General features: G+C 44.3%; 1 protein-coding gene across 1 annotated transcript in view; it reads left to right on the plus strand.

The window, feature by feature from the left end:
* The window catches only part of MSN (moesin), a 67,799-nt gene that overhangs the window by 33,232 nt on the left and 22,277 nt on the right, over positions 1 to 12,290 (plus strand). Inside the window, exon 2 of the mRNA XM_027093628.1 lies at positions 9,327 to 9,410. Within this exon, the coding sequence (XP_026949429.1) occupies positions 9,327 to 9,410 (84 nt within the window). The remainder of the gene's footprint in view (positions 1 to 9,326; positions 9,411 to 12,290) is intronic.

The following is a 12,290-nucleotide window of genomic DNA, read 5'->3' on the forward strand; positions in this document are numbered from 1 at the left end:
AGTGTGTTGTGTTGAAGGGTTGGGAACTTGTATATATTGATGGGACATGTTTGGAGAAAATGGCAAGGCAGAGCCTAGAACGAGGAAAGAAAATCAGGCAGCCTTTAAAAGGACAAGGTAGCATAGGTGCTCTGTTGTATTCTGCCTCCCCTCAGGGCTCTGCTTCTTGGGGGAAATCCCCATCCCTCCCAAGAGAGAAAACATTTAAAATAATGCAAGGATGTGTGTGTGTCTACCTGATGTGCATGGCTTCAAACTGTGTAACCAAGTAGAAATCTAATCACATTTTTAGAGTTTGCCCCTACAGTCAAAGAGTCCTTTATGCTAGGAGGGTTCTCTGGAGGTCTTCTTGGGCAATCCATAGCCCTTAGGTGCAGTTGAACAGGTTTTTGTTTTAAATCATTTCAGAGAGGTAGAATATTTGTAATAATATGGCTTAAAAAGGAGGGGTTAGTAATCATCACATTCTACTTATGATATACCAAGTACTTTCATGTCTGTTATTTTAACTTAAATCTCCCAGTAACCCTGTTGTGAGGTTGATGTTATTAGACCCATTTTATATATTAGAAAACTGAGTTTCAGAAAGAGGAAGGTCAGAGAGACTCCAGAACCTCTTTCTGCTATACCATGATTTGTTCCTCAAAGAACTGAGACCATTATTTCTGGGACGAGGGCTGCAATTTTGTGAGTTCCCCAGATACCAGGTTTGGCTGTTGGCTTACCAGCAACATTGGCAGGAAGCTGACCTTAGCTTAGCTCTGGGGTTGAAAACAGAGCTGCTTTTTTTTTTTTCAATTTTTTATTGGAGTATAGTTGATTTACAATGTTATGTTAGTTTCAGGTGTACAGCAAAGTGAATCAGTCATACATATACATATATCCACTCTTTTTTAGATTCTTTTCCCATATAGGTCACTACAGAGTATTGAGTAGAGTTCCCTGTGCTATACAGTAGGTCCTTATTCGTTATCTATTTTATATGTAGTAGTGTATATATGCCAATCCCAATCTCCCAATTTATCCCTTCCTCCCTTTCCCCGCTGGTAACCATAAGTTTAGAAAACAGCTTTTTGATTTACCCTGGAAGCCTCCCCTTTCTCCTGCATAGTTGACTGATCCTGGCTTCAGCAATTTTAATACCGAGGAGCACAGGACAGGGCAGAAATCCCGTGAGTAATGGATGGAACCCAAGCTGAGGCTTAGATCATCTCCAGTGCCTTTCAGAGCTGGGATGCTGGAGGTCGCTGTGATGTGTTCTTGAGCACAGAAAGTAGAGCCCTCTTCTGGTGCTCTGGGCAGAACTGGTGTCTCCAGGCAGCTGCAAATGGTCTGTGTTTCCAGTCTATAAATACTTCCTGTGAAACTTGTAGGCAGGAAGCTGGGTCAAGCAGGAAACTGATGCTAGAGACTGAAGCCCAGCTGGGTGGGGCCCCAGAGAGGGGCTTAACCCATTTGAGAGACTTATTTTATTAATGATGGGCCCTCTTTCCTTTTATTTCGGCAGCTTCAAAGTTTTATGAGAATTGAAGAATCTGTTGTTCTTGGCTATCTAGATATAAATCCGTTCCTCAAATTCCCTGCCTCTTTCCTTGCTGTGTCGTCTCCACTCTCTCTGTACCTCCCCGCCCTGTCCCAACCTCCAGCTTGGCTGTGACTGCTGCCAGGGACCTTCCCAATCAGTTGCTATCCAAGTTTTTGCAAAAGAAAATATCCTAGAAACAAGGGATCTTTGAGTTTCCTTCCATGCTGTTATAAAAGGTTTAGTCTCCCTAGAATGGGTGATGGTGAATGTATCAGAGCCTGAAAGTTAGGCTTGCCCTCTGTCATAAACTAGACTTCCATTCGGTGTCAGCTTGGAGTTTTTCATGGAAGCAAGCTGGTCCTGCCTCCTCCACATAGTCTTTCCAGCTCAGCAGCCTGACATGTCTCCTGTTTTCCAAGTGCTAGGATGTTTCTATTGCTTATTATGGCCAGTGGTTCAAGAGCCAGATTTTTAATCCTTGCTCTCACACTGTCCAGCAGCTGTGTGACCCTGGGCCAGTGCTTCCCCTTCCTTGGACCTCAGTTTCCCGAGCTGTATATTGCAGAGTTTGAATCAAGTGATCTCTAAGGTTCCTTTCAGGTCTGATAGTTGGGGATTCTGGATTATTTATTCTTTTGGAGAATAGGGATGAGAAGTTCAGAAGGGTTTATTCTGGAGGTGCCAGATGAGATTCTAGGATGAGTGGATTGAAATCTTGAGGAAATTTAAAGAGGAATGGCTATGCTAAGGAGCTTGTGGGGCAGTCCCCTGTGCCTTGGAAAGAGAGATGTGCTGGGGTGGGGGATAGGGGAGTGGGTGGTGTTTGCTCCTGGGATATGGTTTGTATGAGCTGATTTTGAAAATAAGTCCTGGAGTTAGGTATAAATGGTGAGGAACTAGTTTCCTTCCTGACCTTCATGTGTTGAGAAGAAGAGGGGGAATCTACCTTAGTCTGAGTTTGAGCAAAAGACTGTGCAATTAAGGCTGAATTAATGGGGAAGCTGTAGCTTACTAAGGTAACCTCACTGTTTCTGACCTTTGACCTTTTCAGCTTTGTTCTCTGTCCTGAGCTCTCCTCCTATAGTGACAATGTAGTTATATTCTCATTGCTAAGAGGGGTTAGTTTTGTTTGGGGTTACTCCTCTAAGTATATGATAACTGGAGGAGTAACACCCAGTATCCAATATGCCCTTGTCTCCCAGTTGAAATGCTTCTCAGGGAGCTTTTGGAAGGCAGGACTGGGACAAAGCAAGTGAAAGGGGACCGTTGTCTCCCATGCCCTTTGCAGCAGTTGGAGTGATTAAAGAATTACTGCTGACCCATTAAAGGTATGGGTGTGCATGGGGTTGGGTGTGGTCTCCTTTCTAGAACCTACTGGGAAAAAGCACAGGCATAGGAAGGGTTAACCCTAGGCAGGTCTTGCCAGCTGTATTAAGGGTCTGGAAATGGGCAGGAAGAGGTCAGAACAGATAACTGTACCAGGTACCACTTCCAAGTCCACAGGGAAGAGACTGAGTTGCCGGGAAGTGAGTCAGTGGAGGAGGAGGAGGGGAAGGGGGAGGGGGAGAATGCCTCCTAGGCTAGAGATTCAAAGCAACCCTTGTTTTACCCCTTATGGAAAACAGCTGCTTGAGGCAGTGCTGTCATCCCAAGAGGCAAGACAGACCAGGCCCTGCCCTGCCCTGCCCTGCCCTGGCCCCAGTTCTGGAAGCAGGAAGTGGTGGGTGCTAGAGCCTAAATAATGGGGATAGGCAGTTTGAGTGACACTGTGGTGACTGCTCTCTGCCCAGGGAAGAGACTGAAGTTCTGGGGTTACCCTGGTAGGGCTTGTCCTGCCTCTGGCCACCCTCCTACACTTACCTTTGCCTTCTCCATAGCAGCAGTGCCACTGAAAGCCCAGAGGAGTTGGGCCTTTGAAGAGAATGGTGGGGTGGCAGGTGAGGGGTGATGTCATTGAGCTCAGCCCTGACTGGGCTGACTCATAAGCTCTGCCCTGGCAAGGGGGCCTTCCCAAGCAGTGCTTCCCAGATGTGCCCAGGCTTCCTATGCTAAAGTGTTTGGGCCTTAGCCAAAATAGCTGCCAAGGCGGTGTCTGAAGTCAGCAGTGAAATCAGCGTTACTGGAGAGGTAGGTGGAGTCAAGGATGGTGCTCTGGGAATGTCCAGAAGACTTGTCTTCACCACTTGCTGGCTGAGTAAATGTGGTTTCAGTGATGTTGAGTGAGACTGTGAGTGAAGGGGCTTGGCACATAGTTGCTATACAGTAAGTGTTCATTTCCATCCTTCTGTTACCTGCCTTTATGCTCGTCAGTTTCCTTATCCATGGTGTGAGGCTGGTAATGCCATTTGCCTTCTGTTTACAGGTCCATGCTTCAGACAAGCCACTTGTGATTATTTGACTCTCTCTGCTTTGTCCTCTATCTCCCCCAAATTCCTTTCCAGGAAAGAGCCATCTTGTAGTTCAGTGACAGGGGTGAGTAAGAGGAAACTTTGCCCTGATCTCACTGTGGCCCAGCTACTGCTCATCTGGGTGCTCCTGGCCCTAGGGAAAGAGAGGTTCCCTTATTTGAAGCTGGCCAGGTCCAGAGAGCAAAGTACCCCAGCTGTTGCAACCAAGGCAGAGGTAGCATGTGGCCTGGTTATTTTGTTTCTTAGGCCAGCCAACTGGGGACACAGGAGAGATCCCAGTTTGTTGAGGGCTTTGGATGACAGACCACTGACATGGGCTTGTTAGTGTCCAATGAAAGGCTTGGTGTGGGAAGTGTCTGTGTTCAATTGTTCAATAAATAACAGTGGATTTATTGTTCTTGCACTAGGGGTGGGAGGGCTAGGGTGTATGAGAGGGTGTCACCCCCCCACCACACCCAGACTTTTTTTGTTCCTTAAACTCTAAATGTTCTCCAGAGACACAGTTTTCAAGGACAGGCTTAGACAGGGCGTTAGTTCTCTGTTGGGGACCACATCTTGAAATGCTACTCCACCCAGGCCAGCTCCTCCACTCCTGCTGAGCTGAGGGCCTGCCTGGGAACTTTCTGCTGACTTTGGAGCCTTTATTTTCAAGTTCTTGCCTCTCAAACTAGACTGCCCTCTTCTCCTCATTGAGATTGAAGAGGCCAGGCCCAAAAGGAAGGCAGTGGGTGCCCACTAGGGTGAGCATCCAGTGGGCCCTGTGTGGCAGTGGGTCTGGGCCTGCAGCTCCTTGTACACATTTGAGTCTCAGATTACTCTTATGGAAAACAAGGGATATTCTTTGATCAACACTCCTGCCCTATACCTATCACCTTCAACCCCAGTCATGCTATTACCCTTACTACCCCCTACCTCTGACACACAGAAAAAAAGGAGAACACAGACCCATGACCCTGTCTTCATGACTCACATTTTCTTCTGAGTTAAGTGATGGCAAGAAGAGAAGTCCCTTTGTGTTTGCTTTTCTTTCCAGTTTTTTTAAACCTAAGATTATTTGTCTCCACAGTGAAGTTCAGGGAACCACAGCCTGCTTTCCCTCGAGAAGCAGCCACAGTGGAATGACAGAAACTCTGAGCAGAGATTCTAGAGAAGTAGGTTCCAGTTTGGTTTCAGCTGGACAGCTTCAGATTTGAGGAGAGCCCTTGTTCTGGGGCGATGCTCTATTAGGAGGGAGGAAGCTGTACAGTACTAGCCTCTCTGACATGCTTATTCCTAACCCAGGCTGAGTTCTTTTCTACCAGTTGATTTATTTAAGAAACATTTATTTACCAAATATTTAAGTTAAATATTTGGACTTGTGGGCCAGCCCTTGAAGATGATAGATTGGTATGACCTGTGATTGACATGATCTGCAAGAGACACTGAATTTCCTTTGAAAATTCTTCCCAGTAGTGTGAATTAAAGGGAACTCTTGGGACTTCCTTGGTGGTCCAGTGGTAAAGAATCCACCTTCCAATGCAGGGGACACGGGTTTGATCCCTGGTCAGGGAACTAAGATCCCACATGCTGCGGGGCAACTGAGCCCATGTGCCACAACTACTGAGCCCCCTCATCTCAACTAGAGAGCCTGTGTGCCGCAAACTACAGAGCTCATGCACTCTGGAACCCACACGCCACAACTACAGAGCCCACGCACCCTGGAGCCTGCACGCCACAACTAGAGATAGAAAATTCACACGCCACAACTAGAGAAAAGCCCGTGCACCGCAATGAAAGATCCTGCATGCCCCAACGAAGATCCCGCGTGCTGCAACTAAGACCCAACACAGCCAAAAATAAATAAAATAAATAAATAAATAATAAATCTTAAAAAAAAAATAAAGAGAACTCCTAGCTGTGGAATGTTCCCTAGAGCCCCACCCCTTTCCTCGGTGTCCTCCCTGGGTGCTTTCTTCTAAAAAGCCCTGTTCTGATTCTGCCCCACCCTGCTCAGAACCTTCAGGGTGGCTGGCCACTCTCAACAGGATTAAGGCCCAGCTTTCTAGCATATTCTTCAAGGCCTTCCACCTACCTTCCTGGCCTCTCTGCCCACTCTTCACCTTGCAGGCCTCATTTACCCTGGAGGAGACCTGCATGCTTTTTTTTTTTAATTACAAATGTGTTTTTTTTATTCAAACAGAAAGTCACAAAAATTATAATCATCCTCATCAGTTCACTCAGTCCCATGTAATTAATTTTTTTTTTCATCTTGATCTTTTGTTAGTACTTTTATGAATTAATCAGTTTTCCATTAGAGTTCTGAAAATGCTTATTCATTCAGTTCAGCAGTATAGACCTGCATGCTTTTATCTCTGTCTCCTTTTGGGCCATTGCACGTGTTTCTTTCTCTACCTAGGGCATTTGTATGCTCTTCCCCCCAATTCCCACACTCTCCCTTTTTCAAAATCCAGATTATCCTTAGAGACCAGTGCAAATACCACTTTGAACTATGGTTCTGTATTTCCACAAAATGTTTCTTCTGTTCTGGTATGGCACTTCTCAGGGTTTCCCTTGTATATTATAATTTTGCTGTTAATTCAGTAAGTACCTTGGGGTCAGGGACTGGTCCTGTAGCTCTACTGCAACCATAGTTCTTTAAACATACTATTCCATTAATATTGGGTAAACTGAAATAAATTTATAGGAAGCTCCTTAACCTGGAGTCCTTGAGCCTCCGTGAAGTCCATGGGTATAATTTGAAGTGGGAAGGATCTATGAAGTTGGATGGAGGAAAATTACATATTTGTTTTCACTAACCTCTCACTGAAATTTAGCCCCTCTTTCAATTATGAATGTAGGCCAAAAAAAAAAGTTAGTACCTATGACTTTGTCACCAGTGGAAATCTAAGATACTTTTGTATCACGATTTACTTATTATAGATTTCTCAAAATATCATTTATGCCGAAGACAAAGTTGAAATTACAGTAGTAATAATTAATAAGACCCAGTGTTAGGTAAATATATAATATAATAAAGAAGTACATATTAAACTTTGATAACTATTTCAGTATAATTGGTCTCTTTGTATCTACTTTATTTCATGCATTTACAAATATTCTGAGAAGGAAGTCCATAGACCACACTAAACTGCTTGGCAAGGTCCATGGCACAAAAATGTCAAGATGTAAAATGTTCCCACCTCTGATTCTGTATACTATGTTATATCTATCTCTTATATCCCCTTGCTTAGTACTGTTCATTTAGCCAGTATCTTGTGAGTACCCACTGAGTCTTGGATACTAGAGAGGTAACTCTAATTAAGACAGAAACCTTGAGGTGAGAATGAAATTTCTCAGTGCACTAAAAGGGCCACTGTCCCTTTTCTACTCTTCCCTATCCCTATCAAGTCATTGGTGTTTTGAGGGCTCACCTGACTCAGCTCAAGGGTGATTTAAGGCTAGATGTTGAGGCCAAATTCCAGCCCTTTGGGCCTCATTCTCCCTACCTTATGAGGGCCTATTCTATGGAGGTCACTGTATTGGCAGGAAGCCTAGGTAACACTGAGTCAAAGTGGCTAACCCTGCCCGTTGTCTCCCACTGGGGTACTTGCCTTACTTGTTCCTGCCTTCATGGCCTTTCCTGTCCCATTGTCAATCCTGAAATAGATTTCCTCCTTGGCTCCCTGGTGAGATTTATTTACAAAATTGTTCCCCAGGCCTAGTCCTCATCAGAATTGTTTAGCTGGCAAAATTGCTGTCTGGCCCTCTCTTCCCTGCTAGCTGACCCCTGTGCTCAGGAAGGGCCCATAGGTGTCAAAGACTGATAAGGCCTTATGTCTTACCCACTCCGTGGGGATTTGCATCTTTGACAATTCTATTTTTAGTTCCCTCCCAATAGTATAAGTAATATGTGAGCATCTTAGAAAATGTAGATTAGTTTTTTTTTTTAATTTAAAGAAGGGAGAATGCTCTCATAAGATCACTACCCAAAAACCAAGACTGACTAACACTTGGGTATGGTTCCAATAACCTCTGTATGCATACTTTTTACAAAGTTGAGCTCATGAAATCTTGTTGCTTAGTCTTCCTTACTTAATATTACTGAAGTATTTGCCTTGGGCATGAAATAGTCTTTATGAATATTTTATATGACCATGTAACAAGCCATCTTGTGGCTATACCATATAGGTTACTTAAGCAAAATGTCCAACAACAACAAAGAACACTTAATCTTTGATTTCTTTTAATGGAGACTTTTACACTTTGGTGTAAGAGGAGTTTGGCGTATTGGTTTAAATTGTGAGGCTTGGACTTAGATCTGAATTCAAACCCTGTCTTCCCCACTTACTAGTGATGTGACTTTAGGCAAATATCTAAGTCTTCATCCCCACTGTGGAGATAATACTCTCTACTTCACAGGGTGATTGTTGATATTAAATGGGGTAGTGCATATAAAGTGCCTAGTGAGTAATAAGTCTGCATACATGAAAGCTGCTGCTTATTATTGCTATTAATACTATTACCACCACCACCAAGCTTTCAGCCAAAGGAACATATCTCTATTGATGAAATTTCAGCTATCATTGACTTTGGCTAGGGGATCTCTTCTTAAAGGTAGAGGGTACTTTTTCTAGTGCCTGTGAAATACTGTGTGTTTCCATCTGGGCCTGTCCCTATTCCTTTTCTCTCTGCTGACTTGGCTTTGGGAAGTCAAGCACCTCTGTGCTGCCCACACCTATCTCTGTTGAGGCCCCTTTCCTATCTTGAGCCTAGGGAGACCAGTGAGACATAAATACAGGAAGTGTTAACAATGTAAGTCAGTATATAGAACCATAGACGTCAGCACTGAAATGGTTGTTGGAGATTGCCTAGTGTAACTGACAACCTCCACCCCCTGCACTCCTGCCCTTGCACAGATGAGGGGAACTAAGGCCCAGGAAGGGGATAAGACTTATCCAAGGTTGTGGAGTGAACCAGTTATGATGCTAGGCTTAGAATGCAGTGTTCTTTATCCTGCCCTTAACTTGCCTCTGCAAAGATCAGTGCTGTAGATAATCCAGGCTATAGATCAGAGGTGGGGAGAGAACGCTGTGGGCTTGCAGCTGGCTGGTGTAGGTGGAAGAAGTACAGTCAACACTTGTTTCCTCTTGATAGTAGGTTGATTTGCATTCATTTGTTTGCCCCTTGGTAAGCATTGCCCTGTAGCTCTGGGGTTTTTTGTCTTCAGTAAACTGGTTGGGAGCAGGGGCTAGGTTATTGTTTGTTAAAATAGTCTCCCTTCCTTCACACCAGTATCTAAATGTCTTAGGTTCTTGCATCTTAGTTCCCTCTCCTGTGGTTGAACAGAGACTTGTCCCAGGCTCTGCTGAGCATAGAGCCAGAAAACTAACTTGCCTCCTTTGATCTCATCCTAGATCAATGTGCGTGTGACCACCATGGACGCAGAGCTGGAATTTGCCATTCAGCCCAACACCACTGGCAAGCAGCTGTTTGACCAGGTAAGGGAGGGACTTGTTGCTCCTTAGCCCCCCACTTCTCCCAATAGCTTCCACCATAATACCCACTTTTGGGGAATCTCTTCTACTCACTCCTCCAGGATAGGTCAAAACAAAGGCTGGCCTCAGCCTTAATAACAAAGGAGGCAAAGTTTAACTTTGGCAGCCTACACCTTGATGGCCCCGATTAATCCTATCCTTGGTGCTGAACATGGGAGAAAAGAGAAGTGAGTAGGATATGACTGTGCTAGATGCTTTTAAAATGTCAGCATGCAAAGCCTTTCTCTCAACTCTGAAAGATGTAAGTGATCTCTATTTTGATGATGACGCTCAGAAATTAAATAACTTAATTGCACTCAGCTGGTATCTGGCTGGTATTTGAACCCCATGTTCTTGTCACTACAACATGGCCTCTGTCACATTGTTTTTTCTTCCTAGTAGAAGGAAACCAACATATTCTCCCTGAAGTAGTGTGCTCTATGTACATTTCCCTCAAGGAATATTGGGACTTAGGATACCACTGGGGGTGATGAATGCAATAAAAGGATACCTCAGCTCCTGTAATCATGCCATGGAGATAATGCTGAAGTGGTCATTCCCATCTCCAATCCAAGGGGTGTTCCTTTGCTGTGAATCATCATTATCAAAAGGGATGTGCTATATAATAGGCAGGTGGGGGCCACAGAATCTGTTAGCATTCAAAGACCCTCCAGGGGCCAAAGGAGTGTGCCATCTGTGACCAGACTTCTAGGAGTAAAAATGGGTTCCCATTTCCAGAGATTGGAATCCCTCCAGGTGGGCCATTATCCTACTTCCACACCCGCCTCTGGTGAGGTGGGAGTCTAACATTGTCCTGGATGTTGGGACCGCATGTCCCCTTAATGGATTTTCCAGGCCCTCTTGCTTCCCTTCCTTTGCTCTCTGAGTACCTCTGCTGTCTGAGAGCTTACCCAGAGTTGGGAAAGGAAAGGAAGAAGGAGATTATATTCAAATGAGATCATTCTGTTACTATGAATACTCCTGACTGGTGAGGGGAGAGGATGGAGATGGGGATGGTGCAAGGCTGTTTTCCATTCAGATCTCTATGTAAAAGGAAGGAAAATATGCCTAGAAATGTGAGGACAGCTTGGGCATGTCTCCTGAGTCCCTGATGTCATGTGGTAGAGTGGGAAAATTGTTGTCTATGGCTATTACAGATGAAAGTTAACATTTGTCCAGGGCTTACAGTATGTCAGGTACTGTGACAGACATTTTGTGTACCATATCATTTGACTATCACAAGGCCCAATGAATGCAGGAATTAGTACTGGCCCCATTTTACAGATGGGGAAACAAAATCTTCATATTCGTAGCTAGGCCTTGGGAAAATTATTGAACCTTTCTGGGTTGGTAGTCTCATTCCTCTCCTGGCCCTGCCCCCCAAAAGTGGGTCTAATACCTACCTCAAAGGCTTTTTGTGAGGTTATGAAAGAGTATGTTATTTGTATCTCACTTGCTACTCAGAAAACTTGTTACGGTGGTTTATAATTATACAAAAGGATAAATTAGAAATAGGAGAGAAAGGCAATAAGAAAATATAAATAGAGAAGTGAGTGTTATGTGAAGCATCTGGCATGTAGTAGAGATGTAATAAATGATAGCTTCCAAATGCTGTGACACTTCTTGTCTCATTTATCAGCTAGAGTTGGGAGATGGGCTTGAAGATCCTCAGCATATCTAACTTTGGATCTAGCTAGAACTTGCTTCTTCTCTGGAGTTTGTTTTGTATCGAATGGTGAAAGGTAGTCATTGATATTTAATTTACAAAAGACAAATTAGTCAGAGGAACATTTAAACACACATTTACTACAATTAATGTGCTGACATTCACATAGTTCACAAGTGATTACAATGCTAGTCTGGAATGACTGAATGCATTTTGATTACATTAAGGTTTTGCATTCTCCCTTTGCATGCAGGTTTTATACTGGAAAGCTTTTCAAGGGACAGCCTGGTGAAGTCGAAAGGGCACTGGATAGAAAGTTGGAAATTTGGAGCCTTAGGCCTGGCTCTACCACTAACTCTCCTGATACCTTACACAAAACTTTCCCCTCTTTGGGCCTCAGTTTCCCCATCTGTACACTGTCTAACTGATATCTCAAATCTGGTTATCTCTCAGAAATTTATCTGTGGCATTTATTTCTGTATTCCATATCTTTTCTTTCCCATTTCTAACCCCACTATTTGGATTTCAGATGACCCCTTTCTGTAAAAAGGAGGGAAATGCTTCACTTGAGTATGATCTGTAATTGGCATATGCCAGGGGGTGGGGAGGGGAAGGATACCTGGTGAGGGGACAGGTCTTCCTAGATAGGCTTCTACTGTCTCTGGGACAAAAGGGAGAAGGTATCCATACCATAGGTAGGCTGTTGGGCCCTTTGCTTCAGACAGCAGTATCATTCTGGGCAGCATCTGTAGAGAGGAGAGTATCAGCCAATGTGGATTTTATAGTCCAGCTGGGTACCAGAGACTCCCTTGGCCTCTACCCAGACGCCTTCCCAGAGCCCTGGTTCTATATCCCACCTCTCTCAAACAAATGACACTGTTCCCTGCCTTCAACACTGGGGGCTTTGTCCATTTGCATTGGAGGGCGTTGCTGTGGAGGGTGAAGAAGGCATAATTTAGAGCCTAGAGCAGAAAAATACTTGAACAAAGGGGTTTGTTAACTTTGAAAAGCCACAGGGCCGGATAGTTCTTTGTTAGTGTTGGTTTGGTTTGCGTACTGTGGGTGTGGTTCTGAGGGAAGCCCAGTTGGTAGGGAGCCCTGGCCAGATTGATGTGCTAGTTCTGAAAGCTACTGCTTCCCCAAAAAAGCCCTTGAGAGACTTGAATCTTTCATACTGG

The sequence above is a fragment of the Aethalodelphis obliquidens genome, unplaced genomic scaffold (assembly GCF_003676395.1).
Source record: "Aethalodelphis obliquidens isolate GAN/ISIS:26980383/991018 unplaced genomic scaffold, ASM367639v1 scaffold85, whole genome shotgun sequence".
In the NCBI taxonomy this organism is placed as follows: Eukaryota; Metazoa; Chordata; class Mammalia; order Artiodactyla; family Delphinidae; genus Aethalodelphis; species Aethalodelphis obliquidens.